At 42.8% G+C, this 25894-nt stretch overlaps 1 protein-coding gene and 1 non-coding gene across 3 annotated transcripts in view; one reads left to right on the top strand and one right to left on the bottom strand.

Annotated features, from left to right (window-relative positions):
• Nucleotides 1-13610, bottom strand: part of HMGXB3 (HMG-box containing 3) — a 56925-nt gene extending 43315 nt beyond the window's left edge. For both annotated transcript variants that reach the window (XM_035288390.3, XM_078362818.1), the window contains exons 1-5: nucleotides 13120-13610; nucleotides 9338-9476; nucleotides 7757-7931; nucleotides 3507-4004; nucleotides 1788-1886 (exon numbers count right to left, since the gene is read on the bottom strand). In XM_035288390.3, coding sequence (XP_035144281.3) covers nucleotides 1788-1886; nucleotides 3507-4004; nucleotides 7757-7931; nucleotides 9338-9474 — 909 coding nt within the window. In that variant the 5' untranslated portion in view covers nucleotides 9475-9476; nucleotides 13120-13610. The remainder of the gene's footprint in view (nucleotides 1-1787; nucleotides 1887-3506; nucleotides 4005-7756; nucleotides 7932-9337; nucleotides 9477-13119) is intronic.
• Nucleotides 13611-13730: 120 nt separating this feature from the next.
• Nucleotides 13731-18920, top strand: LOC103789906 (uncharacterized). Its single transcript, XR_013531524.1, has 2 exons — nucleotides 13731-13817; nucleotides 17146-18920. It is a non-coding gene; the product is annotated as an uncharacterized LOC103789906 (transcript).
• Nucleotides 18921-25894: the final 6974 nt, after the last annotated feature.

The raw sequence follows: 25894 nt of genomic DNA, 5'->3' as shown, positions 1-25894 counted from the left end.
CCGCAACCTCCGCCTTCTGGGTTCAAGCAATTCTCCTGCCTCAGCCTCCCGAGTAGCTGGGACTACAGGCGCGCAACACCATGCCCAGCTAATTTTTTGTATTTTTAGTAGAGGGATGGTCTTGATCTCTTGACCTCGTGATCCACCCGCCCCGGCCTCCCAAAGTGCTGGGATTATAGGCGTGAGCCACCGCGCCCGGCCAGTCTAAACTTTTTCATCTGTCAGCAATAGGAAAACAACAGTTCAAATTATCTTTGCAGATAAATACAGTGTTTATTACAGGGTAATAAGGGAATGTTATGAACAACTTTATGTCAATAAATTTGACAGCCTAAATGAAATGGACAAATTCCTTGAAAGCCAAAATACCAAATGCTCATTCCAAAAAAGACAATCTGAATAGTCCTATATATATTTTTTAAATTGGGCTTCCAGTTAAAAATCTTCTCATAAAGAAAAGTCCAGGCCCAGATGACTTCACTGGTAATACTACCATTTAAGGAAAATAAGTGGAGAAAATACTTATTTTAAGAGGCAAGCATTACCCTGATACAAAAAACAGAGACTGTAGAAGAAAATTCTGAACCAAATTCTGAGCAAAATTTTAGCAAATCAAATCCAGCAATCTATAAGAGGGCTAATACATCACTGTCAAATGGGGTTCGTCCCAGGAATATAAGGGTGATTTGCAATGTGAATAACAGTGAAGTTCACTACATAAGCCAACTTCTGGAAAATTCTTATAATACTCTCAATAGATACAGAAAAAGCACTTGACAAAATCCAGGATCCATTCCTGATAAAAACCCTCAGAAAATTAGGACTAGAGGGAACTACCTAAACATGATAAAGGGTATGTAGGAAAAACCTATGGAAAAAATATACTTAATGATGAAGGACTGAATCCTTTCCTCTTTACATGAGTAACAAGACAAAGATGTCTGCTCTTACCACTTCTATTCAGCATTGTACCAGAAGTCTTAGACAATATAATAAGGCAAGAAAAAGACGGAATTCAAATCAGAAAGGAGATATAAAACTGACATTACTTGTAGACAGCATGATTAACTATGTAGAAAACCATAGCATCTACAAAAGTTACCAGAATAAGTGAGTTTAGCAAAGTTGCAGAATACTAGCCCAATATACAAAGCAATCAATTGTATTACAATGTACTAGCTGTAGGCAATCAGAGATTGAAAATTTTCTTTAAAAATGCCGTTTATAATAGTGTGAGAAAAAGAGAAATAGGGATAAATCTCAGCCCTAATGCTGCAGTGTGTGAGGAGAAAAATATCAACTGCATGCGAATCAAGAAACTTGAATCCAGTCTGACTTGTTTTATAACCAGCAGCCTTGAACGAGTCCTTTCTTTTCTTTGGGCCCTTTTCCTAATCTGTACAATCACAGTATTGAATTAGATCAGTGGCTGCTCATTTTCCTAACTCATGTACACTTCTGAAAATTTTATAAAAGTCAAGGAACCTATTCCAGGAAAAAAGTTTGTATAAAGTTGAGGTGAGCTCATGGATTCCATGGAGATGTATCCACAACCCCCTCACCCCCATTATGAACACATGGACCACATAATCCCTGAAACCTTTGCCAGTCCTCACATCCTGAGGTTCTAAGAAATCTACTTGAACCACATAATCCCTGAAACCTTTGCCAGTCCTCACATCCTGAGGTTCTAAGAAATCTACTTGGTCCCACAACTGGTAGCTAAGAAAGGAAAAAAATGCTTAAGATACCCTAATTACCATCAATCCCCCATATACAGTACTGACCAGTTTGATGGAGGTGGGGTTCTCCACAACCGAGTAGGCAGGCAGAGGCAACATGATGAACTGTGTGGCTGGTGCAGAGGAGCTACTCTCACTGGAATCCTATGGGCAATGAAGAGAAGGGCAGTTTCACTGGAACAGAGTGAAAACACCCAGGCCACTGGACACTGGATGCCTGGATCAAGTTTAATAACAGACAATGTACTCATCCCCATGTGCTTGTTAAAAGGAATGAATCTGATTATCTCGAAAAGTTTAATTAAGAACAAAGAGAAAACTATTACCACAGGAAATGTGCTATCTTTATTTTACAGATAAGAAAACTGAAGATCTAAGAGATTTAGGACTTCTAAGCTCACACAAGCAGTTAGTGAGAGAACCCAATTCTGACCCTTTCAAGTGTTCTTAGCCCCCTATTTACCTGCCTTAAACAGGCTAGTGGTGGTCAGGTGTAGTGGCTCATGCCTGTAATCCCAACACTTTAGGAGGCCAAAGCAGGCAGATCACCTCAGGTCAGGAGTTAGAGACCAACCTGGCCAATGTGATGAAACCCTGTCTCTACTAAAAATACTACAAAAATTAGCCAGGTGTGGGTGGCACACGCTTGTAATCCCAGTTATTCAGGAGGCTGAGACAGGAGAACTGCTTGAACCCAGGAGACAGAGGTTGCAGTGGGCCGAGATTGTGCCATTGCACTACAGCCTAGGTGACAAGAGCGAAACTCTGTCTCAAAAAAAAACAAAAAAACAAAAAAATGGGCTAGTGGCATGTTTCATTATCACAAACAGCATTGAGGCAACGAATAAGAAGGATTTAGATCTGGGACAGATTGCAGGGGTACTTGCTCTCTTCTGCCCAGGCCATAAGGACTACAGCAAGCTGGTCCTCTTAGCCTGAACACAAAGACTCCCGTCTCTGAGAATGCTATCCTCTGCAAGGTTATAAAGGGCAGGTTATATATTATACTACGGCACAGTAGCATTCCTCTCCACTTCTAGGGGATGAGGTTGTTGAGATCACTAAAGTGCTGCTTTCCCCTCAACTGAGAATGACACTTAGGCCGCTGCAGAAACTTGCCTCCTCTTTCTCAGATATGAGTCCCATCAACCTGGCCTTGATGATAACTTCTTTCTTCCGACCCCATTTGTACCTAGGAGGACCTGGGTACCGGTGTTGTGTGAAAATTCTTGTACACAGTTCAGGGTGCCATTGTTTGCTGAAATAGTCTTCAGGGAGCCAGTGTGGCGGCACAAGCCTATAATCCTGGCTACTTGGGAGGCTGAGGCAGGAACACTGCTTAAGCCCAAGAATGCAAGACCAGCCTGGGCAACAGAGTGAGATTCCATTTCAAAAAAAGGAAAACGGTCTTCAGAAAACATAAAATCCTGACTGATACTAATAGCCTGACAGATCCTAGCTTTGTCTCATGGATAATTCAAATACCATTTGCAGCTTTCTTGCTAATGTAGCTTACATACCATCTCATGTGAAGAAAATTCTGGCTAAGCTGGGCAAAAAGGAATTCGTAAGAGTGCCTGAGAAACTGTAAACAACTCTGGAGTGAGCTCTGGGGCAACAAACATTCAAGAGAACTGCAGTATCAGTAGAAGTGCCACACCAGCACTCTTGATTACCACTGCTCTAGAATCATACTGCAAGGTGCTAGCTGCCCTTTAAGTAACTCTAGACAAAGCCAAAGACATCAATACCAAAGCCACTTACCCTCATGACTGTTACCACTGATACACTCTCCCCAACCTGGGGGTGCGGTACAGCCAGGCTTCCAGTGGGGAGGTCTGGTGAGCCGTTCACCAAGGTCTCTTCAATTACCAGGCTTGTCTGGTAAGGCTGGTGGCACTCCCCTACTTCTAGGGAAGCCTCCTCTAGGAGCACATCCTGGTTGAGGATCTCTGAGGTGGCAATCTCCTGTATAGCACCTGACTGGGTAAGGGCTCCCACCTCCTCAGCCAGGGCCTCCACAGCCAGGCAATGCTCTGCCACGCCTGCATGGCCAGGCACTGTCTCCGGGGCAGTGTTGGACACAAGAGGAGGTCCTTTCGGGGACATCTGGTTCCGAGCCACACATAGCTCTAGCTGAGGGCCGCTTCGGTCCTCCTGCAGGCTGCTCTTGGGGATGATGATGTAATCTGAGCGTGGGAGGATCTTGCGGAAACCTGGGATGTCCGGAACCACAGCAGTCAGTGCAGAGAGCTTAGAGTTCTGAGGATGAGGAAGCCAGGAAGGGGAAGAAAAGCAGAGATAAATGACTAAGACCACATGGAGCACTTTTTTTTTTCTGCAAAAGAGATTGGAAAAACTACTCTCTTGACCTAATTCAGATACGGTCAGCCCCTGTCAACAGTAGTCATCTTCATCTGAATCACACTTTAGCCAGTGTAGCTTGTTCACTCAATCACACAGGAAATAGCATGGATTGAACTCTGGAAAGGGCAATGGGCTTGCCATATGAAACTGTGAGCTGGAACCTGAGGTCTGGCATAGCCTTGAGCAAAGCCTTTCCCTTCCTGAAGTCTTAGCTACTCCATCTGTAAAACAAGGGAGCTAAATATGGCAGTTTATGAGTTCCTTTTGAGCTTTGATACTTTAGGATGCCAAAGTAGCATAAGATTCAAACACCAGAATATATAATGTTCAATAAAAATCCAAAAAGCAAAAAAAAAAAAATTCTTTAGAAAGAAAGAAAAAAAAGAAAAACCCAAAAAGCATAAAATACATATAAACAGGCTAAGTTGACACTCAAGGCAGCAAGTAAGGATTCTAACCTCACTGGTTTTCCCCAGACTTACAGAGAAGAGGATGAATAGATCAAAAAGCTAAGGGGCTTCATGAGAAGCTTTCATGAGAGAAAATGTATATAGAAGGGGTTATATGATAAGGTCCTGAATATACTAAGGAAAAAAATGTGAATACTGGCCGGACATGGTGGCTCATGCCTGTAGTCCCAGCACTTTGGGAGGCTGAGGCAGGTGGATCACCTGAGGTCAAGAATTCGAGACCAGCCTGACCAACACAGAGAAACCCCGTCTCTACTAAAAACACAAAATTAACCAGGCATGGTGGCGCATGCCTGTAACTCCAGCTACTCGGGAGGTTGAAGCAGGTGAATCACTCGAACCTGGGAGGTGGCGGTTGCAGTGAGCCAAGATCATACCACTGCACTCCAGCCGGGGCAACAAGAGCTAAACTCCGTTTCAAGAAAAAAAAAAAAGTGAGTATTAACAATGACCTAGTACTTTCAGGTTTAGAAAATGCTTTCAAACACATTATCTGATTTTATCTTAAAAACAACACTATTACGTTAGATAAGATTATTATTCCCATTTAACAAATGAGAAAATTAAGGATGAAACTCAGGGAGGTAAACTTTCCCTAAATACAAAATTAGTAAGCAGTAAAACTGGGACTCCAGGCCAGGTCTTTTAAGTATCAAGAAGGCCAGGTACTAAAAACCACAGCCCTGAATGGCTAATGGGCACCAAGAAAAAGTCATTTACGTTTTATTTTTCAATTTAAACTTAAAGGCACCCAATAAGGAAAACAGAAAATTACAAAGTGAATAGTTAAGTGAGACATGAAATTAAACAGAACAAAAAAATATTTCAGAAGTATCTTTTAAAAGGAACACTAAAGTCAACTACAAGAGAATTCTTCAATAAATCAAAAGCAAGAAGTTGATGAGACTACTTAGGGCATAAAGGAAGCCCTCAGAAATGAAAAGTTAAAAGCAGCACTCAGATGAAACATAAAAGCAGATGGACTGAATCTTTGATGGAGCCTTTATTGGAGAGGTAATGGGGAAATGGCATTCTCAAGCTACCCTTTCAAGCATGCATGTTAGGAGAACAAGACTAAATGGTGGCAAATACACATAGGATGGCCTGGACTTCACAAATCCAAGCACAGAGAAACCCAGGTGGCCTGAATGATACTCATTTTATACATTAGGAGGCATAACACTGAAACCTGCACTTGGCAAGAGACCTGATGGGCTGCTGAAGAGACAGCCTGCCACAGGGCTCTGACAGGCTCCCAAGGTACACAGGCATTGAAAATCTTAGCATCACGCCAGGCAGTCTGGGAGAGGTCAAACACAGCACATAAAGCTTCGCTCAGTCTTGGTATATTCCAAGTACTCGATAAATGCCACTTTTCCTTATTGTATGGTCACTGAATGTTTAATCTACTAAAGGGTAATATTTATTATGTCAATATTATCAATAATTCAGCTAGGTGATTTATATTACCTATTTTAAACATTATGAGAAGACACTATTGCCATTTTACAGATGAGGAAACAAAGACTCAAAAGTTAAAATGGTCACTCGGCTAGTATCAGAGCTACCCTATTCATGTTCTTGGTGGCAGTGGCAGATAGTGGTAGACACAAATAAGCCGGTAAATAAGGAAGAATCATTGCAGGTGATTTAATTTTTTTAAAGGCTTGATAATAATCTATATTAGTGTGTAATTTTAAAAACCAAATCACTCCAGAATTAGGTAGGATTTTCTTTATCATGCACAAAATGATTACTGGGGTGTGTGTGTGTGTGTGTGTGTGAGACTCTACTGCCTAGGCTAGAGAGCAGTGGTACAATCACGGCTCATTGCAATCTCCATCTCCTGGTTCAAGCTGATCCTCCCACATCAGCTTCCTGAATGGCTAGGACTACAGGTGTGTTCCACATCTGGCTATTTTTTTGTGTGTTTTTTGTAGCGATAGAGTTTGGCCATGTTGCCCAAGGGCTAGTCTCAAATTCCTGGGCTCAAGTGATCCTCCCACCTCAGCCTCTCAAAGTGCTGGGATTATATGCATGAGCTACCACACCTGGCCGAGATTGCTTATTTCATTATTATAAGGAAACCAAAGGGAGTAAACTTCTCCTGGACTCCATCTTCACTCCACTACAGGGATTATTTCTCAGACTCATAGTTAATAAACGAATCACCTAGAGGAGGGAGCACAGAGTGGCATCTCCAATCCTATAGGTAAGACAAAGCTCTCCCAGAAAAAAGAATGCCAGGCCAATAAACACAAAATAATCTAAAAGACAGTGGCAGACAGGCTCCAATAAGGAAAAATACAACCTGTTCTGCTATAACACAGTTGTTGCTGTTGCTCTACATTACCAAAATAGAAGTTACAGACAATCGTTTCTACTGAAATAAGGAGTTAAAAGGTTTCAGCCTGCAACAGCAACATTATTCTTCCTGTAGGAATTTCAGTTTAAAAAAAAAACAAACAGCAGTTTACGCCATGACAGGGATACACTCAAAAAAACAAACAAAAACCCAGCAGTTTAAATAGATGTCAGTGTATTTTGCTATTGTGAACTAGAAATCAGAAAATGCTGACAGACGTAAATCTAAATGCTTCCTTGTTAGTCCTTTAACCCAAGCACCCAAAGCCTCAGTCTTCCCCATCTTTGGCTTTACTTGCATTTTGCTTTTAGCATAGTTTCTAATCACCAGTGCGAACAAAATAATGTGGTACTGTATTACACAAGCAGCTCTACCTACCTCTAAACACGCAAGCCTTATTCCTGATTATAACTGATTATAGTTAGTACAATACAAATTACATTACATTCAATTTGGAATATGAAAACTCATGGTGTAGGAGAGATGCCTATATATACTACTATGTTAAAGTTACCACATTAAAGCTACTACATTAGAGTAACTACAAGGGGTTTCAAGTTACACTAAAATTTAGAAAAGGAACCTAAGGCTCACTGCAAAAAATACAAAAAATGTCAGCTCCACATATTGCAAAGAGGACAAGAGAGTGCAGGGCATCATCAAAATGGAAACAAGCAAGACCAGAGTCGAGAAGGATAAAATGATAAAAGTTCTCCTAAGAAAAGAAAAGGAAACAGAACAGGGGGTTGGTTTCCCCAAGGCCTTCATCACTGAACCAATGGGAAAAATAGCTGGAAAAAAAAATTACTTACAGGATCCAAACCTTCCTTCTCGAGTTTGGCTTTCTCCAAGTAGTAACTCCTCTCGGCCACGCTGAGAAGCCTCCAGCTCTCACTAATCTTCTTATTGATCTCAGACTGAGGGAGGTGGGGGAGCTCCTGCTGCACTTTCAGGTAGATGTCGTAATAGTACAGGAGGTAAGCGGACCTGAGGAAGCAATGACTTCTTCAGGATTTCTGTTATTCAACCAGTAAGTACTACTATGCTAAGGTAGTCAAGAGGTTGATAAAACCTAGCCTCTCATTTCAAAGCATTTATCTAAATAGGGGCTGAAAGTCAACTAAAGAAACATTTAAATAACATCCTCAGATGCTGTTATTTTAAGTTATATTCTTATTCCTGATTATAACTGATAGCTGTCAGTGCAACACAAATTACATTACATTCACTTTGTAATATGAAAACTCATCACGTAGGAGAAATGCCTATATAAGCTGCCATATTAAAGTTATTACATTAGAGCCACTATATTACAGTCAGGAGTAACTATCCAGGAAGATAAGAGGCTCCAAGGGAGGAGGGGAAAATGAATGGTAAAGACGGCAAGTGGCTGTTCTCCCTTCAGAAACTGGATGAAAAGGCTCTTTGACTGACTTTCCTAAAGATCACTTTTTTTGCAGGATGATTTTAAACCCAAGAGAAGCAAAGGAAGATACAGGTGTCCTGTCCTGTCATTCCACTCTCAGGGAAAGCTTCCTCAAGGGGCTGGTTATCATTCATACTCTGTACTCCCCTACCCAGCATTTGATCACCTACCTGGTCAACAGCACCTTCCCAAGAATGAGACAGAGAAGCAAACAGACCAATTAAAATGACCAGTGTTCGTAGTTTCAGTGAGTTTGTGGTATTCACAGTCAAGAGTGAGATTACAGCTACAATTTGGATATTCTGTATAATTAGTATTATTTCTGTGTGTGTGTGTGTGTGTGTGTGTGTGTGTGTGTGTGTGGTGTTCTGAGACAGAGTCTTGCTCTGTCGCCCAGGCTGGAGTGCAGTGGCATGATCTCAGTTCACTACAATCTCCACCTCTGGAGTTCAAGCAATTCTCCTCCCTCAGCCTCCCCAGTAGCCAGGATTACAGGTGCTCACTACCACACCCGGCTAATTTTTGTATTTTCAGTAGCAACAGGATTTTACCATGTTGGCCAGGCTGGTCTCGAAGTCCTGACCTCAGGTGATCCAACCGTCTTGGCCTCCTAAAGTGCTGGGATTACAGGCATGAGCCATTGCGCCTGTCCTTATTTCTAATTTTGTAATTAATGCCTTGTTTTAAATGTTTAAATAACAACAATAGCATAATAAATAATGTAGCTCTTTTGTACCTAGCTTCTACCATCTGTATGGTACAATTTCCTGTGACATCCTGGAAACAAAAGCAAAGTCCAGCCAGTAATGGCAATGCTGGCAGAAATCCCATCACTTCCCACTACCATTGCTCACTGCAAGACTTCAATAATAACACTCTTTCAAAGAGTCTTACAGTTTTCCTCAATGCAGCTCTCCAAGCAACTTTGTTTATAAATACCAGCAGCAACCAAAATGTGTGAGCTAACCTGGGTTTCTTGGCCTTTTCTCCATGTATTTTATACTTTTTCTTCTTCTTGGGTGGCCCAGGAGAGGTGTAACAATAGGCTTCCTCAATTTCCTCCATCACGACAGTTACCTCAGTACCATCATATGATGCGTCCATGGCTAGAGGAAAGGAAAGTTAAAAATAAAGTTTCCAGAATCTACCCTAAGAGGGGCAGCAGCTTCCTAATCAAATAATCCCGTACCTCTGCCAGTGCCTTAGGCTTAAACATTTTCCAAACTCAGTATATCCCAAGAAGCACCTGGGTTGGTTGTTAAACATAGATTCCAGAGCTCCACTACAGCCCTTCTGAATCATAATCTCCAGAGGGTATGGAAATCCACATGCTTAACAAATGCCTCAGGTGATTCCTTAGATAGGGCAAATGTGTGACCACTGGGTTAGAAAGGCTTTTCACTTATATTCACTTATATTCATGGGATACAGTACCCACCCACCCTTTAACGCAAAGACTTATTAGCCTCAAATTATAACAATTCTATATGGAAACAGGTAAAAAGAATGCTTGGCTAGGAACTAGAAGTTCTGGCCCATTCCTCCTATGTTTCATCAGCTTAAGCAAATGTCTTTATATTGATACACTCAAACATGTAGTTAGGGCCCATATGATTTCTTTACGCTCTGCCAGCTTGTGCAATTTTGGACAGGTGTTTTAGCTGTTTTTTGTTCAGCTCTCTCCCTCTCATGTATAAAAAAAAGAGATGTCTCACCTACCGTCCCACAGATTTATAGTGATAGGACTCAAAGGATACAATAGACACAACTCTATTTAAAAATAGTTGGCTGGGTGCAGTGGCTTATGCCGGTAATCCCAGCATTTTGTGAGGCTGAGATGGGAGGATTGTTTGAGGCCAGCCTGGTCAACATAGCGAGACTCCATCTCTATTTAAAAAAAAAAAAAAATCTTTAATAAAATGAAAAAGAAAATAGTCAATTGCTATAAAATGAAAAGGTTGGTAGGTTTGTTTGTTTTGAGACAGGATCTCACTCTGTCACTGGAGTACAGTGGCACACTCTCAGCTCACTACAGCCTCAACCTCCTGGGCTCAAGCAATCCCTCCACCTCAGCCTCCTGAGTAGCTGGGACTACAGGTGCGTGTCACCAGGCCCGGCTAATTTTTTTGTATTTGTTTGGAGAGATGGGGTTTTGGCATGTTGGCCAGGCCGGTCTCAAAATCCTGGACTCAAGTGATGTGCCCACCTTGGCCTCCCAAAGTGCTGGGATTACAGGCGTGAACCACTGCACCCAGCTGGGTTCATTCCGAAAGTCAGATAATTGGCAGGAAAAAAAATGAAAGAGTTCATTTTCTATTAGAGTTTTTTTTTTTTTAATTTTATATAATTTAAAAAAAATAACAGAGATGAGATCTCACTATGTTGTCCAGGCTGGTTTTGAACTACTGGGCTCAAGTGATCCTCCCTCCTGCCTCAGCCTCCCAAAGTGTTGCAATTACAAGTGTAAGCCACCACATCTGGCTCTGTTAAAGAATATCATCTGTGCCTGAGATGCTTAACAACCTGCCCAAAACCACCAATCCCAAACATGGACGTGATAGATTTTCAATTCAAAAATCCAACTCCCTGGGCCTTCTTTCATTATGCTATGCTGCTACCCATCTCTACTGGCAACCCTCCAAACCAGCACTGTTCAATAAACTCTGATGATGGAAATGTTCTACATCTGTGCTGTCAAATATGGTAGCCACCAGCCACATATGGCTATCGAGCACTTGAAATATGGCTAGTGTGACTGAAGAATTAGTTTTAATTTTAAATGTATTTACTTTTAAGACAAAGTCTCACTCTCCCCTGGCTGAAGTGCAATGGTGTGATCTTGGCTCACTGCAGTCTCCACCTCCCAGGCTCAAGTGATCTTCCCACCTTGGCCTCCCAAGTAGCTGGGACTACACACATGCACTAATTTTTAAATTACACACATCTGGCTGATTTTTTAATTTTTTTGTAGAGATGAGGTCTCACTATATTACCCAAGCTGGTCTCAAACTGCTAGGCTCAAAGTGCCTGCCTTGACCTCCCAAAGTGCTGCAATTACAGGAGTGAGCCACCACCACACCTGGCCAATTGTAATTAATTTAAATAGCAACATATGCCAGGAACTAGAGACAGCAAAGCTCTAAACAATCATCTGACCAACCAACATTAGCTCTATTGTGCTGACCTAAAAAACAGGGAATCGACTAACAACTTTTATGTCTAGGAAAAGAGGCATAAAAACAACTTAAAAACTAGTTCAAGAACAGTTAGTTTACTTGTAGCCAAGTTCTAAATTGGAGTTTTACTACAAGTCCCAATCCTTGGAGGGAGAAAGGCTCCCAGAAACCACTTGAATTTTACAAGAGGGAAATAACACAGTTGTCCCTGAAAATCTGTCAGGAGGAAATTTAGAACTCTGGGAAGAGGCAGTTTTGGTAGTAAATATGGGACTGCTATGTGTAGTACAAAGCACCCTCACATCTCATGTAGACCTCACTCCACAAATCATAAGGTATAGTGAGCACTGCATGTGGAGTCAAGAGACCTAAACTCTAACCATATGATCTCAAGCCTATTCCACATCCTAAATTTCAACTGTTTCTGCTGTGAGAAGAGGATGAACCTAGTGGCTCCTAATCTTTTTGGAGGCAAGAATTCTTTTGACAATGTTGTGAAAAGTTAAAAAAAAAAAAAAAAACCTCTCCTAGAAAGTGCAGACACACTGTATTTCACCTATAATTTTAAAGATATGCCCCAGGTTAAGCACACATGATTCCTAAGCTTCTTCCTAGTTCTCTGTCATCTCTAAATGATTCCTCTTCCCATTAAAAACTAAACTAACAAAGAAAAACAAAACCTACATTCTAACTGCCTTAGTGCAACCTAGGAAGAAAACATAGTCTACAACTTGGCTGGGTAAGCAATAGGCCAGTAAAGGATAACGAAAGCAGGATTTCAAATCAAGGCTACCTGAGAACTGCGCTTTTTTGCCCTTAATTGACTTCGGGGCGGTTGAAAGCCTTGTGGAGAAAAGCAGTAACTGCAGGAGAGCATCTGTAAAGAATGGCATCTAGGGTACTAAGCACTCAGAGCAAAACGAGTTAGGAAACAATCATTACAACCACCTTGGGCTGAGCGCAGGAAGAGGCTACCCTAGGGTTTTGCTTGTTTTACTACCCTGTTCTAAGCCTGGGTCCAAGTTTGTTTTCAGACTCGAGGCCTCGGTATAGCAATGCAAAGAAAAAAAAAAAAAAGGCAGGACAATAAATATAAAGGTTAAAAACCAAGGGCTCTGGAGGACAAAAGATCTGGGTGCTAGTATAGGCTACACAGTTTAATCGCACCAGCACGGAGCCCTATGACCTTAAGCAATCTACTTACCCTAACTCTCCGTAATCATCTGTAAAATAAAGTTAAGGTCAGTACTTGAAATATGCGAGACACTTTCACTGTCCCATCAGATCCTCCTCGGAATCTCACGCGATGGCCTTTGAGGACTCAGCCGTGGGCCAGTTTGACTGTGGGCCAGCTCCCCTCCCTCATTCTGGGTCATGAATGAAGCAAGAGCCAAACCAAAGTCTTGCTCAAGCTAAGACGTCTGGGACGTCCGAATGTCCCATTCAGATTGCGGGAGGACACTAAGGTTCACCGGTCCTACTTGGTGGAAGAGTCAATAGAGGCTCAGAGAGCCGCAGCACCTAACTCGAGGTCGCCCAGCGGCCCAGCACGGCCCTTGAAGGTAGGACTTACCCGGAGGAGCGTGCAAGCCGCGCCGCTCACATTCCCGGAGGCGCTCGGCCCAGGGTCTCGACGAGGGGGATGGATGGCGCACTCGCGCTCCCCGCTGTCGGCGAGAGGCGGCTCCAGTCGTGACAGCAGCAACAAGGAAGTGGAGGCGAGGGCTCGCGCGCGCATCCCGGGGGCTGGAGGAGCCCCGGCCCCGCGGCCCCGCCCGGCGACACACGGCGCGGAGTCCCGACAGCTCCTCTCGCTTCCCCTCCTCGGAGTCGCGATATGGGGTCGTGAAGGGCAAGTGTAGGAGCACCGGTTCGCTCCGCAGGCTCCTCACCGATGCCTGCCGAGGGCCCCGGGGGTCAAGCCCCGGGGAGCTCGAGGAAGACAGCAGGGACACGGATGTCACCGCAGCACCGGTTTAGCGGCTGCAACGGCAGCAGCAGCAGCACCACACCACGGATCGCCAGGGAGATCCGTCCCGGCGGCCCTCGCGGCGCACCGGAAGCGGCCTGTGCCCGTGACTGCGTGCGACCCCTCGCGCATGCGCAACAGCCCAGCCCTAGCTGGGGTCGGACCCTTACGCACTGCTTACAGGTTTGGAGGGGGTCTGTTAAGGGGAACGGACTGCTTCCGGCCAGAGGTCCCGGGCGGAGGAGGAAGCTGGGCCGTAGGCGGTGGGGCACAGCGCCGGGGCACTGCTGTGGGGTGTTCAGGTAACAGGGGCGGGGCTGCGCCGAGGTTGAGGGATCTAGGCCCAGCCACTTCTTAGGGCCTCGTCGGGCGCTGGGAAACCTACATTACCACCCACTCCGCAAGGCGTTCAAGGCCTGATCTCAGCCTGCCTCAGTCCTTCCCTCTCATTCAGGATCGGTTGCATACTTAGTGCCGCATCAAATAGTGCCTTCATCACTCAAGTGATCTGCTCTCAATCCGTCTGTCTCACCGGCCCACGGATAGTGTGATGGTAGTGAGTTCCTAGAATGACTCAACCTGCGCTGAATGACCGTGTGGAGAGAAATCAAATAGGATTGGATTGTCCTTTCTCTCCAGTGTCACAGGTTGTCCACATTTTTACAAGTTCCCGCACAACTCTCACTGTATTGCAAATGTGTTTCCAATCTGCCTACTTCTCTCCATCTGCCGCCATTACTAACCTAGCTACCATCATCTCCAGCCTGGACTGATGTAGTTCTCCCCACATCCCCTCTACTATCTGTTCTCCACGAAGCAGTCATTGATCGTTTTGCACTGTAAGTCTGACCAAGTCACTCCCTACTTAAAACCCTCCAATGTCTCATTCACTTAAAATAAAATTCAGACGTCTTAGCTTGACCAAGACTTTGATTTGGCTCTTGCTTCATTCTTTATGTCTCCTTTCAATATTAGTAGTTCCCACAACCAGCTACATAGCACTCTGTAGTGTTTGGAGTGCTAGCTTTGTTGTGAGCCTCCCAGGGTTTGAATCCCAGCCCTGCCACAAGTAAGCAATATTAAGCATGTAAAGTGCTTGACAAATTAGGTTTACGCAGCAGATCCTCCCACCTCAGTAAATGGTAGCACCATCCACTGGATTGCTCAGTGCTCAAACCAGAAACCTGGGTGTTATCCTTGACTCCTCCTTCACCTCACATCCAGTCCATCACAAGGCTTGCAAAAACATAGCCCCAAACTGACTACTTCTCACCATCTCTATTACTGCTACTGTAATCCAAGCCACCATTATCTCGTGTGGACTCCTGCTCTTTTCTCTGATACCCTTCTATTCTTTACACAGCAGTCATCTCTCCTTGCTTAAAATCCTTCAGTAGCTTCCTATTGCACTCAAATTAACATCCAAACTGTATATGGCCTGCTGGGCTACCCTGCTTTTATCTTTAGATTTAGGGCCATCTCTTAGGAAAATCAAATTTACCCATTAGGTTCTCTGCCCTGCAGCCAAATGACTGTTTCTAAATTGTAAATCTGATTATGTCATTCCAAAAAAACAAAACTAAAAAACTATCAAAAGCCTCTTAATGCTCCAAAAGCAAGCTAGAATCCTAATTAGGACTTCCTGGGATTTGGTCCTTGCTTGCTTCTCCAAAGACTTTCTTGTTCCTGAACAGGACATTCTATTTTCTATAGTATTTCATTGCCTTTCATATTAAATATTTCATCTCATGAGTTCCTACTCGTTTATTCTTTAAGGCCCACCATATTGTTCCCTCTTTGAAGTGCACTGCCTATCCATGTCCCACTCTAGTTGATTATCTGTACTTTCATGTTCCAATAGTACTCTGTTACCTATATGATAGTTTGCACATACTGTAGTGTCTTCCCTGCTTCCCTGGAAGGCTCCTCAAAGCTGGGCACAATGCTACATTCATCTCTGTATGACTGGCATCAAGCATACTACTTAACACATAGAACATGCCATGAATTGATGGATACATGTATGGAGATGATAGTAAAAATTTACCCTTGAGAAGGGACAGTCATAGCGTAAAGTCCCAGCAGATTCTCTTGTCCTTTGAGGATTCTCATGATAAAATGCCTACGAAGGCAATTACCCAGAACTGCTACTGCTGGGTCATGTTTTGTTGGACCAGCCTGGGGCAAGGGGGCTGTTTAATTTAAATTCTGAATACTTCTAGACAGGATACACTACCACATTCTCCAAATACTTTAATCCCTGTTTCAATCACTTATGCCACCATCCTGGTCCTGAATGGCATTTGAGTTTGGAGAATCTATCTAGGATCCAAGACTTAAATCTGGAAGGACCCTTAGGCATCATCTGGTCTTGTGGCTTGCAACCATGGGACAGATCAGAATCACTCTGAGAGCTTTTCAAAAATATGTATTTCCTCATAGATTCTGATTCATTAGTTCCTAGGTCAGGCCTGGATATCAGATCGTTAAAAGCCTTCCTGCTTGAGTCCAGCCTCTTCATTTTAATATAAGAAAATGGACTGGGCGCAGTGGCTCATGCCTGTAATCCCAGCACTTTGAGAGGCCAAGGTGCGCGGAGCACCTGAGGTCAGGAGGTCAAGACCAGCGTGACCAACATGGAGAAACCTTGTCTTTACTAAAAATACAAAATTAGCAGGGTGTGGTGGCACATGCCTATAATCCCAGCTACTCTCAACTTGGGAGGCTGAGGCAGGAGAATCGCTTGAACCCAGGAGGTGCAGGTTGCAGTGAGCCGAGATCATGCCATTGCAAGAGGGACTGTACCATAACCTGTCCATCACTTCTGCCATAATCTGTCACCCAGATTATCAGCAACAGCATCCTAATATCCTAATCGGTCTCTTTGCCTCTTTGATCCACTTTTCACAAAACAGCCAAAGTGATTCTTTTAAAATACCTGAAAACATCAGTGGATGTCTATTCCACTCAAAATACCAACTCTTCACCATGGCATCTTTGAATGGTCTGGCCCCCCACCTTTGTCATATACTTGGAGTCACGCAAATATTTCAGTTCCCTGAATACCTCAAGCTATTCTTGCTTTTGAGGTTTTGCTAATGCTATGTCTTTTGCTGGACAGCCCTTTCCCTATACTCTTGGAGATCTCAGCTTCAATGCCATCTTAGTGAGGACACCCCTGACTACCCTTTGTATAATAAGGAGTAATCTGAGTTAAGAAATCTAAGCTGCATGAATCTGAGTAGGTCCCTTCCCAGGGCCTTAGTTTCTGTGTTCATCAAAGAAGCTGAATAATAACTCTGAAGTATACAGTGCAATGCTATTTCCAAAGCTTTTTTCACTGCCTCTTATTTCAATCTATTTTCATGGTAGGCAGAGCAAACATTGTTATTCCCATATTTATGGAGGCTAAGAAAGTTTAAGGAAACTAGATAATATCCCTTCTGTTTCAAACATTCTATGAGTCTTTATAAGTAGCCTCTACAAAAAGTCAGTAGCATGAATCCTATCTTCTCTTTACTTTGACCATAAATTGTCATTTCCTAATACAGTTTGTAAAAACCTGAACCATCTTTTAGGGGAAATCCATTATCTTTGTTTCCCGATAAGTACTCCATTTTGTCTTCTCAGTTTTCCACACATGTGGCAAAGCAAGCTTCAAGGAGGAACCAGACCTGTTAGTTGTGGCCAGCCCTCATTCCCTGGAAATGGCAAACAAGGGAAATAAGAAGCATCGGCAGTTCTCTCTGGAGGAGAAAATGAAAGTTGTGGAAGCTGTAGACTCAGGAAAGAGGAAAGGTGACGTGGCAAAAGAATTTGGTATCACTCCCTCTACTGTCTATATTTTTAAAGGATCGCACCAAATTTGAAGAAAAGGTGTGGGAGGCATCCGTGGGACCCCAGCGGAAAAGGATGAGGAACGCTCTTTATGATGACATTGATAAGGCTGTTTTTGCTTGGTTTCAAGAAATCCATGCCAAAAACATTCTTATGACTGGTTCTATCATTCAGAAAAAAGCACTAAACTTGGCCAACAGGCTTGGCTATGACAATTTTCAAGCAAGTGTACACTGGCTGAACAGATTTAGAGACTGCCATGGAATTGCTTTGAAAGCAAGCTATAGGGAAGATAGTGACAGGTTAATGAATGGTCTAGGAATAGATAAGGTTAACGAGTGGTATGCAGGGGAAATGATAAAACTGATTGCTGACTGCAACCCAGATGATATCTTTAATGCTGATGAGACAGGAGTGTTTTTCCAGTTGCTGCTCCAGCACACGCTTGCTGCTAACGGAGACCATTGTAGATGGGTCAAGAAAGCAAAGCAGCGGTTGACAGCACTCTTTTGTTGCAATGCCTCAGGGACTGAAAAAATGAGACCATTGATTGTTGGTAGGTCAGCCAGCCCACACTGCCTCAAGAACATCCATTCCCTCCCTTGTGATTACCAAGCCAACCAGTGGGCTTGGATGACAAGAGATCTGTTTAATGAGTGACTGATGCAAGTGGATGCCAGGATGAAGAGGGCGGAATGCCGGATCTTCTTGCTCATCGACAACTGTTCTGCTCATAACATGCTTCCACGCTTGGAAAGGATTCAGGTTGGATATCTGCCCTCAAACTGTACTGCTGTCCTGCAGCCACTGAATCTTGGCACAATTCACACCATGAAAGTTCTGTACGGAAGCCACCTTCTAAAACAGATCCTCCTCAAGCTCCACAGCAGTGAGAGTCAAGAAAAGGTGGACATCAAGCAGGCCATCGACATGATTGCTGCAGCGTGGTCAGTCAAGCCATCCACAGTGGTGAAATGTTGGCAGAAGGCAGGCATCATCCCTGTGGAATTTGCAGAATATGATACAGAATCAGCAGCCAGTGAACCAGACATTGCCATTGAGAAGTTGTGGCACACAGTGGCTATTGCCACCTGTGTCCCAAATGAAGTAAATTTCCAGGACTTTGTTACTGCAGATGATGATCTCATTATCTCTCAGGACCCAGAGTATCCAGGGCATGGTGGCTGGTGAAAATACCAGTGAAGCAGGAAGCGAAGATGAAGGGGAGGTATCTTTACCAGAGCAACCAAAAGTCACCATCATAGAAGCTATATCAAGTGTACAGAAACTTAGTTCCTTTCCTCTTGTGTAGGTGTTCCTGATGCCATTTTTGGACAATTAAATGGCACAGATGTATATGTAATGAAAAGAGTGACACAAACCCTTTTTGATTACAAAATTACAGATTTCCTCCAAACAAAATAATGCAGGAATTTAGAAGGTTTACAAGAATAAAGTTTTCTTTATAGGCTGTTGAACCACTTTAAAGCAATATTATTATGACAATATTCCAGTACTCTGAAATGGTCAGGAAACTTCCTTGAATGGGATTTGGAAATGGAATTTGACTAATATGTGTGTTGTCTTTTATTTCCTTTTTCTTTTTTATTTTTCCTGTCTCTGGTCCTTGATTCAAGATGTATTTTGATTCATCCAAGGGTTTCCAAACTTGTCTGCATGTTAGGATCACTTGAGAATCCTTTAAGAATTCCAAAGCTTAGGCCATATACCAGGCCAATTAAATCACAGTCTCTGGTGGTGGGTCACAGGCATTGGTAGTTTTCTAGCTCTCCATGTGATTCCAATGTGCAGACAAGCTTGGAAACCGAACCAACCACAAGAAAATCAAGTACACTATGGGCCTGAGTCCAGCTTCTTTCCAGTAAGTCTATCTCAGGGGCTTGCAAAATTTAGCTCACATCAGAATCACTTGGAAGGCTTGTTAACACCCAATGCTGCTAGGCCCACCCCTAGAGTTTGATACAGTAGACCTCAGTGGGACCCAAAGATTTGCATTTCTAATGTATTCTCAGCGGATGCAGTCCGGACTGCATGCTTTGAAAACCACTGGTCTAGCTTTAAATAAGATATTGAGCCAATTTAAATAAAGCAACATGCTGGTCTAGCTTAGTTCTAGAACTTCTCTCTTTAGCTGGCCATCTGAATACTCCCCCATTACTAATTGTTTAGAAAAGAAAAAAGAATCAACTGTTCTTACTCTAGAACTCTTTCTCCTTTCTGCTGATACAGCAGAAGCACTACAAGACCTTTTTTTTTCTTTTTTTTAAGAGATGGGGTCTTGTTATATTGCCCAGGCTAAAACGCAGTGGCTATTCACAGACATGATTGTAGCACACTACTGTCTCTAATTCCTGGCCTCAAGCCATCCTCCCAAATAGATAGGACTACTGATGCACACTGCCATGCTGGTCTTAATGTTTTAATTGGCATTTCACTAATAGGGAGCTGGAGTACAAGGAAATACAATGCATTAAAGACATAGGCTGGGCATGGTGGCTCATGTCTGTAATCTTAACACTTTGGAGGATCACTTGAGGCAAGGAGTTTGAGACCAGCCTGGCCAACACAGCAAGACCTCATCTCCAAAAGAAAAATTTAATAAGACATGGATACAATCTGGGAAGGAGGTTATAATAACAGAGAATCCTATTAATCCTATTAATCATGGGGAGAACATGCAGCCCAGCATGCCTCTCACTTTCCAGAAAGGGTGAGAGGAAGTTTCACTTGAGAGTTTATTAGATAGTATTCGTAATAAGTCAGATAAATGTCAGTTTCAATTTTTAGAAGGTTCACACAATACCTGCTAATGATGTGATGTCATTTTCCCCCCTCTGCTTCAGGTTAAATTTTTGGATATTTCAGAAACCCATAGGAATTCAGTGATTTTTCTTTGTGTAGTAACTTAGTCAAAACAGATACAGCAGATTAATCATAGAAAGTATTGCATGGACATTAACAAAACAACAATCGTTGAAAACAGCAGATATTTGGATTCTTTTTTTTGAGGCCGAGTTTTGCTCTTTCGCCCAGGCTGAAGTCCAGTGGCATGATCTCGGCTCATTGCAACCTCCGCCTTGCGGTTTCAAGCGATTCTCCTGCCTCAGCCTCCTGAGTAGCTGGGATTACATGCACACGCCACCATTCCCAGCTAATTTTGTATTTTTAGTAAAGATGGGGTTTCACCACGTTAGGCCAAGCTGGTCTCGAACTCCTGATCTCTTGATCTGCGTGCCTCAGCCTCCCAAAGTGCTGGGATTACAGGCATGAACCACTGCCTGGCCTTAAATAGATTCTTTTATAGCTTATTTTGGATATTTTTTTCTTTTAACAAACTAATATGATCATCTGAATTAAAAGTACTGTACGTATTTAAAATTCTTAATGTGGGAGAGGAATACTCTTCAGGCTAAGTCCTGTGGTTATATCTGTTTGTCATCTTTTTCATTGTTCTCATCATCCTCTTGTGTCAAGATTACTGCCATAGTATCTAATTCCTTCCCTCGCCTTTCCCCCGCAGTCCTTTCTGCACATACTGTTTGGTCTATTGGCATCACACCATTTCCCCTGCCCAAGTGTCTGTAGTGGCTTTCAAATGCCTACAAAAAATTATTTAGCTGAGTTTTAGTATCCACTATAGTTGACTACAACCTGCATTTCCAACTTGTTAGCTTGGTACAATTCCATGTAGATAATGCTCCATGAAGAGGCCATTGTCTTCTTTCACTGCCTACTGACTTCTGCCTGTGTGCCTTGCCCAAATGCCTCACTCTGCTCTCTACTAACCTAGGCCCTACACATTCTTTAAGAACTAACTGGAATCCTCTTTCTTCCAGGCTTTATTGGAGACTCCAGCAACTACTCCACCTGTTTTCCCCTCATCTCCTCCAAACTTCCTGTCTCTAGCACTCAAACAGATGTTTTCTAGATGTTCTAGATGGCTCTTTAGAACGTAAGCTCCATGAACACAGGAATCAGTTAACCTTTATAATCTTAATGGTGCCTAGGACCGTGCTGGACACATCACAGGCACATTTGTGTATAAATTAATAGACATATATGATGTGTCAAAGTCACCTTATTTTTAAAGCTATATTAAGCATTGATTCTACTAGAAATGGCTTGGAGATAAGGTAGGGTTTTACTACATTTAAAAGGGTTTGCAAAATTTTTCTATGAATATAGTTGCCTCAAATATAATTCCAATCCAGATTATAATCTCTCTTCTTTGATAATGAATTATATAAAATATAATTTGATAAGTATATAAAGTATATACAATATATAGTTGAACCCATGTCCCTCCACCAAAAAGTCATTGCAGGATCTCTTTTGGCTTCCATTTATACACACAGGGGTTTAGTATGAAAGAGTTTGTCTAAGTGCTTTTCATACGGTAGATGTTCAGTAAATATGTGCTTACACTTGCTTTCTTTAAAAAACAAATTTAACATTTCTGGCTAGGTGCAGTGGCTCACACCTGTAATCCCAGACCTTTGGGAGGCCGAGGTGGGTGGATCACCTGAGGTCAGGAGTTTGAGACCAGCCTGGCCAACATGCTGAAACTATCTCTACCAAAAATACAAAAATTAGCCAGGTATGGTGGTGGATGCCTGTAATACTAGCTACTTGGAAGGCTGAGGCAGGAGAATCACTTGAACCTGAGAGAGGTTGCCACTGCACTCTAGCCTGGGTGACAGAGTCAAACTCCATCTCAAAATAAATAAATAAAATAAAAGCAAATTTAACATTCTTGATTTATTTAATATATCATGATTTAGATCCTGGAAGATGGAAATCGTCCAAAAAAAAAAAGAAAACTTTTGCAGTTTAGTTTACACAGGCTAAAACTTTGACTCTATTGGACATCAGTGGTTTTGGTACTTTGTTAAGCTAAAAGAGGTTGATATTATCCATTGTCAGGCTTTCTGTGGCTTCTCCCTGCCTCTTTGGTCATTCCAATCTCACTTGAGAGGCAACCCCACTTCTGCTCCAGTTGACTAATCCTCTCTGTAGGCAGCATACTAGGCCTAGGCACCTCCCGCAATTGTGTTGTCATGAGGATAAGAAGGTGTACCTGGCACAGACTAAGTGTTCTATAAATGCACTCTGTTGTCATTCTATCCCTATTTGGAACGTAATGAGTACCATCTAGAGTCAGGGACCTGCCTTATTAGCCCTTTCTTCCACTAACACATCTTGGAGTTCAGTGTTTTTGAGAGTCACCAGCCTAATCAATAGATGCAAGGAGTTTGTGCCATTACTCATAAGGGCTCTGATTCAAAAGCAAGTAAGCTAAGATTTGTCTATTATATTTCAAGCATGGTTTACTTACTATTTAATATTTTAGTCAGTTGTAATACAAAACCACAATAGACTCAGATAATTTAATTCCAAAGTTGCGGACCGATTAAAATGCTGTTCATGCCATCTAAAGCCAGATTTCTCTTTGAAGTGGAATGTGGTATCATATTGTGGCCACCAGAGGGCACAGGTGGACTACATAGGGAGACAGTTCCATCCATTAAAGAAACCTTTGGAGCTGCCACTTGTAATTTCTCTGGTGTGGTACAGATTGAGAAGGAAGGCAACAAGGAAAGAAGAGACATAGGATGTTGGACTTGTTCAAACAATTTACCTAGAAGTAATTGTCTGGGACCACCTAACCCCCTCTATTACATGCTATCTCTTCACTAGAGATTTTTTCCAACCTATTAATAACCACAGGCCAAGTTGGGCATGGTGGCTCACGTCTGTAATCCCAGCACTTTGGGTGGCTGAGGCAGACAGATTGCTTGAGCCCAGGAATTTGAGAGCAGCCTGGGCAACATAGCAAGACCCTATTTTTTACAAAAATGAAATTAGTCATGATTGCATCACTGCACACCAGCCTGGGTAAAAGAGCAAGACCCTGTCTCATAACAAACAAAAATAAAAGGAAAAAAAAAAAAAACCAAAAGAACCCCAAACCAAAAAAACTATAGGCTATGTAACTGATCGTGGATAGACACTCATGCTCTGGAAATGAGCCAGTATTGGGGAAATAATTACCCAACAAACATGTCCATGTCAAGAAGCTTGGTTAGTAGAGGCGATAAATGGTGTCTGGGGAAATGAGTGATAAATGTCATTTTAGAGAATATACAAATAATATATTTTATTCTATGAGTGGTAAATGTCGTTTTAGAGGATGCACAGATATACAGGAGTATAGAGGTGAAGCCCAAAGGAGCCCCTGAATGAGAGAAGAGGAATTCAGTAGGAAATGTTGCCAAGGAAAGAGGACATTTGACAAGTCTGGAAGGAAAAGTAGGGAGTTAGGGAGACGGGGCTGAGAGGCAACTCGTGGCAGAAGAGCATATATAAAGGCCTGGAGTATTTTTTTTAATGGTCCATTTGGGAGCACCTAAGGTCAGTGGTTGGTATGCCAAGCAAGGGCTGGAGAACAAAGCAAGGGCAGAGTTTCTAAAGTCTTGTGGGTTAGACCATTTTTTTGAACTCATCCTAAAGACACTGGAGACCCCTTCTACTTGCCCTGACAAGTAGCAATGATCAATTTTTTTAAGTGAAGTAATTGATGACTAGTACGGAGGCTGGATTGTAGAAAAGCGGATAAACTAGTTAGGTTGTGGTATAGTCCTGAAGGGAAATAATTAACACAGAAGGGTAGGAAAAATGTTGGATTTGAGAGGCATTTACAAAGTAAGATGGATTTAGTGTGGGAGTTGTAAATGAAGATTCATGAAATTTCAGGTTTCTGCTTAAGTGGCTGGGTCATGCCATAATCAAGGTACGTTACCAGGGGAAAGGAAGACCAGATTGAGGGTCATGTTACGTGTGAGATGTCTCTGGGCATCCAGGCAGAGTTGTCTATTAACAACAGCCCTGGAGACATATATAGACAGATATACTGTTTGGTGTTCTAGAATGATTAGGCTAGATATATTTTATTAGCTGCCACAGATAGCAAGGTGATTGAGCCCATACATGTGGATGAAGTTATCTAGAAGGGGCTTAAAACGCAAGGTGTTCAACATATGAGGTTTCATGAGCCAACCCTTTTACAATTTTATGTGTATACCTGCACATGTGGCTATTTCCCTGTGTCATACTTTCATCAGCCTCAACTGGATCTGAAAATAAAGAACTTAAGCAGTGGTGCTAAGTGACGAGAGAAGAGGTCAAGGACACAAGCACTGAAAGGACAGATGGGGAAGCAGGGCTCTCCAAGATGGCTGAAGGAGATGCTAGAGAATGGCTGCGTGTATCTCACAGGGCTCTGGATCCTGGGTGCTGCTCACAGGCAGGAGTGTGCATTATGGTAAGACTGGAAGGACCCTTAGATTATTCAACCCCTGCACTCTATGAGGTGGGAATGAGGCTGTGAGAATGACCGGGGTTACTGCAAAAGGAAGACTAAAAACAGTCCTTAACCCTGTACCCTCATGAATTGAGAGAGGCATAAAGGGGAGGACATTCTGGGAGAGGTTTCATGGCAAGTATAGGGTGAGGGTGGTGCTCTATTCCTTACAAAGTGTTGTGCTCCAGTCAGGAATCCACTCCTAGTTCTCTCACTTAGTCTTCATAAGGTGTTAGCCTCTATTTACCAATGGAAAAAATGTCGCTCAAAGGTCACTTGCCCAAATTCAGAGTTAAGATAGTAGTAAAACATGATCCAAAATTGGGTTTTCTGATCCCAGCACTGTATGAAATAGGAGTCATGCACACCTGTAATCCCAGCATTTTGGAAGGCCAAGACAGGAGGAATGCTTGAGCCCAGGAATTTAAGACCAGCCTGGGCAATATGGTAAAACCCCATCTCTACAAAAAATACAAAACAATTGATTATCGGGGATGTGGTGGCACACAGCTATAGTCCCAGCTACCCAGGAGGCTGAGGCAGGAGGATTGCTTAAGCCCAGGTCAAGGCTGCCGTAAGCCATGATCACACCACTGCACTTCTAACCTGAGCAACAGGGCAAGACCCTGTCTCAAAACAAAAATCAAAACAGAAAGGGTCCTCAAGCAATCTAGTCCTCCCCTCTTCACCAAAGGGTTAAGTGACTCATTCAAGATCATAAAGGAAAAAGAACTGGATTTCTTTATGTCCTTCTATGAGGACAGATCCTTTTGTTATTGCCGGGAAACACTAACGACTGAATTACTCTCCAAATGTAAACAGATGATATTGTATTTTATTTATATACTTTTTTGAGACAGTCTTATTCTGTCATGCAGCCTGGAGTACAGAGGCACAATCTCAGCTCACTGCAACCTCTGCCTCCCAGGCTCAAGCAATTCTTATGCCCCAGCCTCTTGAGTAGCTGGTGTGCACCACCAAACCCAGCTAATTTTTGCATATTTAGTAGAGACATGGTTTTACCATGTTGCCCAGGCTGGTCTCCAACTCCTGACCTCAAGTGATCTACCCGCCTTGGCCTCCCATAGTGCTGGGATTACAGTTTTGAGCTACCATGCCTGGTCAACAGATGGTATTTTAAAACTCACTGAGGCCTAAATG

This window comes from Callithrix jacchus, chromosome 2, assembly GCF_049354715.1.
Source record: "Callithrix jacchus isolate 240 chromosome 2, calJac240_pri, whole genome shotgun sequence".
NCBI classification, from domain to species: Eukaryota; Metazoa; Chordata; class Mammalia; order Primates; family Cebidae; genus Callithrix; species Callithrix jacchus.
This window is presented reverse-complemented; position numbering and strand designations above follow the sequence as displayed.